Raw genomic sequence first — 5,516 nt, 5'->3', positions numbered from 1 at the left:
TAATATCCACATAATCAGGACTTGCTCCCGTAAAACACAAAATTCATAATTAGAGTCATTTGTTGTCATTTAACCTTCATATAACAATAAAGTATAGCTAAGTTGGGGCATAAATGACCGCTAAACTACATGAATATAGCATATTATCATACCATCACATTAAATACTTTTAAAATATAGTATATAATTATCTAACATGACAAAATTAATCATTTGTGTAAGTTTTGATGATATTTTTTTATTTTAAATTCATGTATTATGCTAATATAGTAATATTTTTCGACATTTAGATAATTGTTGTATTATTATACGTAAAATTTCTCTTATAATTAAATTTTATTATCCCCATATCAATAAATATTTAAATCATTACGTATCATTATTAACGTGCAACACAAGTTCATAGATACTAGTACTATTAAATTTCCTGATCTAGTGAGTGCAAATAAGTTTTAAATTTTTCCCAAATTAATTACTAGGAGCTACTAGTCCTACAAAAGGAGAGATGTATGTGCCGAAAACAATGTAAAAGGAATAAAAGGACCAGCCTATCCATGCGTTTACGTTACGTGAGAACATTAATAATGTGGAACAAAAGGTTGGTCAACCCAACTAGCTAACCACTATCCCTAGTGCCATCCACCCTCACATCACATCTAACATATTTTCAACAACATTATGACTTCATAGTTTTAAATTCCTTTGTATATATACGTATTCATATTATCCTATCTTTTAAGGTTTTCTACATATTCTTCAAAATATTAATGTTTAATTGTTTTAAGTATAAGAGTATCCCAAGCGGACACAAAAATAGTAGTATGTGATTTTTTTCTATAAGTCCAAACCTTGATGGACAGAGTTATCCAATACTCTATTTGTGGGAGGTAACAAGTATCCCGTAAAATTAATCAAGGTGCGCATAAGTAGAGACAAACGTAGGATTCGGCGGTCGGGAGGGGGACACTATGACATCCAATATAAATTTATCACTGCTCATAAAGATTGATATATGAGGGCCTATGCTAATATTTGGCTATTTTTTTAAGACATATATAAGTATATATAAAGTTTTTGTCGAAGTTTCCGGGTGTCGATAACCCCTCAACCTATATTGTAGGTTCGTCTCTGCGCATAAGTTGATCGGACACCTCGATTACAAAAAAAATTATAGGAGATTTTGTCTAAATTACTCTTTTTAACATTTCATTAATCAGAGAAGTAAAATATATTTTTTTTAAATTATAATTTCTTATATAATTCAAAATAGAGGTTAAAGGGGTTCCTAGGGAGGTCCTATAGAGATGCCTAGAGGTTAAAGGGGTCCCGGTTGACTACATTAGGGTGATTAAATACATGTATGATGGAGCTAAGACTCCAGTTAGGACAGTAAGAGGCGACTCCGACCATTTTCCGGTTGTTACGGGGTTGCACCAAGGGTTTGCGTTCAGCCCTTTCCTATTTGCCCTGGTGATGGATGCCATAACGCATCATATTCAAGGGGGGTGCCATGGTGCATGCTATTTGCTGATGACATAGTCCTAATTGACGAGACACGACGCGGCGTCAACGAGAGGCTAGAGGTTTGGAGACATGCCCTTGAGTCTAAAGGTTTCAGGCTGAGCAGGACGAAGACAGAATACCTCGAGTGCAAATTTGGGGCCGAGCCGACGGAAGCAGGAGTGGAAGTGAGGCTCGACTCTCAAGTCATCCCTAAGAGGGGTAGTTTCAAGTACCTGGGGTCAGTTATTCTGGGAACCGGGGAGATCGACGAGGATGTCACACATCGTATAGGGGTGGAGTAGATGAAGTGGAGGTTAGCAACGGGAGTCTTGTGTGACAAGAAAGTGCCACCGTTACTAAAAGGTAAGTTTTATAGAGCAGTGGTTAGGCCTGCTATGTTGTATGGGACCGAGTGTTGGCCGGTTAAAAATTCACACATCCAGAAGATGAAAGTAGCAGAGATGAGGATGCTGAGGTGGATGCGCGGGCATACAAGGATGGACAAAATTAGGAATGAAGATATTCGAGAGAAGGTGTGTGTGGCCCCCATGGTGGACAAGATGCGGGAAGCAAGACTCAGATGGTTCGGGCACATTCAGAGGAGGAGCATTGATGCACCAGTGAGGAGGTGTGAGCGACTGGCTTTGGTGGGCACGAGGAGAGGTAGAGGGAGACCTAAGAAGTATTGGGGAGAGGTGATCAGGCAGGACATGGCACGACTTAGGATTTCTGAGGACATGACCCTTGACAGGGAATTGTGGAGGTCGAGCATTAAGGTTGTAGGTTAGGGGGAAGCTTGTGAATATTACTACAGCGCACTAGAGGGAGACTAGCCATTTAGGAGTTAGACTTAGGATGTTACTGATCAGCTACTGATGCAGGGTTGTATCTGTTGGATATTAGTATACCTTACATCCTTTTCTCCATCCTTTTCGTATTTCCTATATTTCTTATATTGTTGTTATTATGTTATTTTATGTTATGTATTTTATGTTATTTACTATGAGTCTATTGATAGTACTAATATATTGTCTTTTGTTGCTCTCTTGAGCCTAGGGTCTCCTGGAAACAGCCTTTTTGCCCCTCGGGGTAGGGGTAAGGTCTGCGTACATATTATCCTCCCCAGACCCCACTTGTGGGATTATACTTGGATGTTGTTGTTGTTGTTGTTGTTGTTATATAATTCAAAATGTTAAAGAATTTAAAATAAACGAATAATCAGCTAAAAAAAAGACTAATATTTGGAAAGGAGAAAGAATAATATATTGTATTCTTTTGTCCTTTTTCTCGTTCTATAAATAGCGACATAGACACGCTAACTTTCCCATAACCTCAAAGGCCAAATAGATAGTTTCTTCCCACGAAAGTTAAAATCTCCCAGTTTTTCCCTACTACTTTTCATCATCATGTCTCAGGTACCCATTCCTTTTACCCTTCATTTTTTTTTCATATCATTTTGATAATATTAATTACATTCATACTGATGTTACTCTACCTGTTTTGCTAGTAATTGTCATTTGTCAACTACAATAATCTTGAAATTCTGTAGAGGGATTGAAATTTTTTGGTTGAACAACCCCAATTTTAATTTGGTTTCTCACTTTGAGCTGAAAATTTTGGTTTTTGGTATGTGAATTTTTTGTTACAATGTAAAGAAGAAACATAAAGTTTTGAAATGTTATACTATCACTCTTTTGCTTCTTGTTTGTTCCTTATGTCGAGTAATTTATTATCCCACTAGTAATCAGTGGGTTTTTCCATCTCTTCTTTCTTGGGTTTCATACGGTTCAATGATTTCAGATTTACAAATAAATTTAAGATGGTTAATTATAGTTTATTATCTAAATACAAAAAATATCTTGAATTTTTGGAGATTAAAAGTCCTTTTCCCTTTTTATTAATTGAGGCTGAGAGGGGTTGACTCTCTTGAGTATTGAAATGTACTATTTTAAAAGATAAATTCTTTGAAGTCTCACTCTTAGAATTCATTTGGTACGAGAGATAAGGTATAATTAACTCTGAAATTAAATTTGAGATGAGTTTATGTCACGTTTGATTGGAATAAAATCGCAGTATAACTAATTGAGGGATTAATTATCTCGGGATTGTAGTGTTATTTTATCCCTATGAAAGGCTCGAATAACTAATTCCCAGATAATTGATTTTGTAATAACTTATTTCCTAATCAAACAATCTCTTATTTAAGGGTTTAACTTATATACTAACAATGTTTATTTATACTTCTAGTGTATTTAACATGCATGTTGTAATAGGAAACCGTCATAATTTTCAAGTTACTAATTCTACTTATTATGGAAATTATTTACTTGCACCGTCAATATATAAAAGTTAAACTTAATTAATTGAAACTCTTATTTTTTTTAAGTCTATTGATCATCTGATTTTTATTCCTAAATGATAGCAGACCGTTGTTCTCAAGGTTGGCATGTCATGCCAAGGCTGTGTAGGAGCTGTGAACAGAGTTTTGGGGAAAATGGAAGGTACTTATATTCTATATAATTGCACTTTTATTATCTTAGCTTGTTACAGTTGCCACAATTAATTGGACTGCCTTTATAGAAATGCCATGAGTATTTCATCCAAATTCCTCAAACCAAACGAGTCCGAAGCTTGTTTCTTTTTAACCCTATTATTTTCTGACTTGTTTCATTTTATGTGAACTTGTTTGATCAGATACGCTGCTTAAGAAAGATATGCAGACTTTTGAAATTTATTGGTCTTAACCATACCATGATATATAGGATAAAATGAGAATTTTACAACTAAACTATTCCAAATATATAAATATGTCGTTCTTTTCAGAGCAAACTCAAAAGGAAATAGTGTCACATAATAAACAGAAACACAGACAATAATATTATGAGCTAACTAATTTTACCATCAGTTTGACGAATTGCTACTGGACATTTGACTCAAATCTGCTCTGCAAATCATTTTAGGTGTTGAATCTTATGACATTGATATTAAGGAGCAAAAAGTGACAGTAAAGGGAAATGTGGAGCCAGAAGCTGTTTTCCAGACTGTTTCAAAGACTGGAAAGAAGACTTCTTTCTGGGAAGCAGAAGCAACAACACCAGCACCAGCAGAACCCGAAACAAAGCCTGCTGAAGTAAAGCCTACAGAAGAAAAGCCCGCAGATACACCAGCTGAACCTGAAGCAAAGCCCGCAGACGAAAAGCCTGCAGAAGCTGTTGCTGCAGCCTGAAATTTATATCATGCTTATGATTTGTGCAACTTTATTATGACTAAAGCATAATGTAATATGTAACGTTTAATCAGAGCTTAAATAATGTCTTTCTGATTTAATTTTTGCGTTCGGTTTTCTTCTTGTAATATAGATAAGAAGTCTTGTTAGTGCAAGACTAACATCTATACATAAAGGAACTACTACTAATACTGGAGTCTATAGTTTAACTAGTATACTGGAGTTACGACGGTTGTTGTTTATGGAGAGTGATTTCACTAATCGAATGGAGATTACAGAGCCTAATTACGGTATATTCAGGTCCTGAGCTTAAGTTTTACACAATTAAGTTATTTTTAAGAGAATTACAGGTACATTCATATGATATGCATTAGTTTTTAATCCAGTAAAAATGATGGCTAACCTACCATCACGGAGATTGGTTTTATGGCATATGATAACAACTTGTAACATACTAGTATGATCCAATAAGTGGGGTCTGAGGAGGGTGAGATGTACGCAGATCTTGCTTTACCTTGGGTGAAGTAGAGGATGTTTTCGATAGACCGTCGACACAAAAAAAAAACTTTTTCATAGTTTTAAAAATACAAAAGTAAAAAAATATATGATGAAAATACTGAAGAAAAGAAAAGTATTAACAACAAAAATAGTAAATATTACCAAAATAAAAAAAAACAGTAATAAAATTTAAGAATATTATAATAAAAGATCAATGATAATTATAAACACTTTTACTTGTCCCGTTTTGTCATCCCGATCTCGATACTTTACGAAGTTTCATCCACAC

At 34.9% G+C, this 5,516-nt stretch overlaps 1 protein-coding gene across 2 annotated transcripts; it reads left to right on the top strand.

Annotated features, from left to right (window-relative positions):
• Positions 1-2,788: 2,788 nt before the first annotated feature.
• On the top strand, positions 2,789-5,020 carry LOC107801743 (copper transport protein ATX1-like). Of its 2 annotated transcripts, none has more exons than XM_016625118.2 (3): positions 2,789-2,918; positions 3,929-4,004; positions 4,464-5,020. In XM_016625118.2, exons 1-3 carry the CDS (start codon positions 2,910-2,912, stop codon positions 4,727-4,729), a joined length of 351 nt encoding a protein of 116 aa, XP_016480604.1. In that variant the 5' UTR covers positions 2,789-2,909; the 3' UTR covers positions 4,730-5,020. The 2 variants fall into 2 exon arrangements, with proteins under 2 accessions (XP_016480604.1, XP_016480603.1); XM_016625117.2 differs by having other exon boundaries at positions 2,806-2,918; positions 3,926-4,004.
• The last annotated feature ends 496 nt before the right edge of the window (positions 5,021-5,516 follow it).

The sequence above is a fragment of the Nicotiana tabacum genome, chromosome 11 (assembly GCF_000715075.1).
Source record: "Nicotiana tabacum cultivar K326 chromosome 11, ASM71507v2, whole genome shotgun sequence".
In the NCBI taxonomy this organism is placed as follows: Eukaryota; Viridiplantae; Streptophyta; class Magnoliopsida; order Solanales; family Solanaceae; genus Nicotiana; species Nicotiana tabacum.
This window is presented reverse-complemented; position numbering and strand designations above follow the sequence as displayed.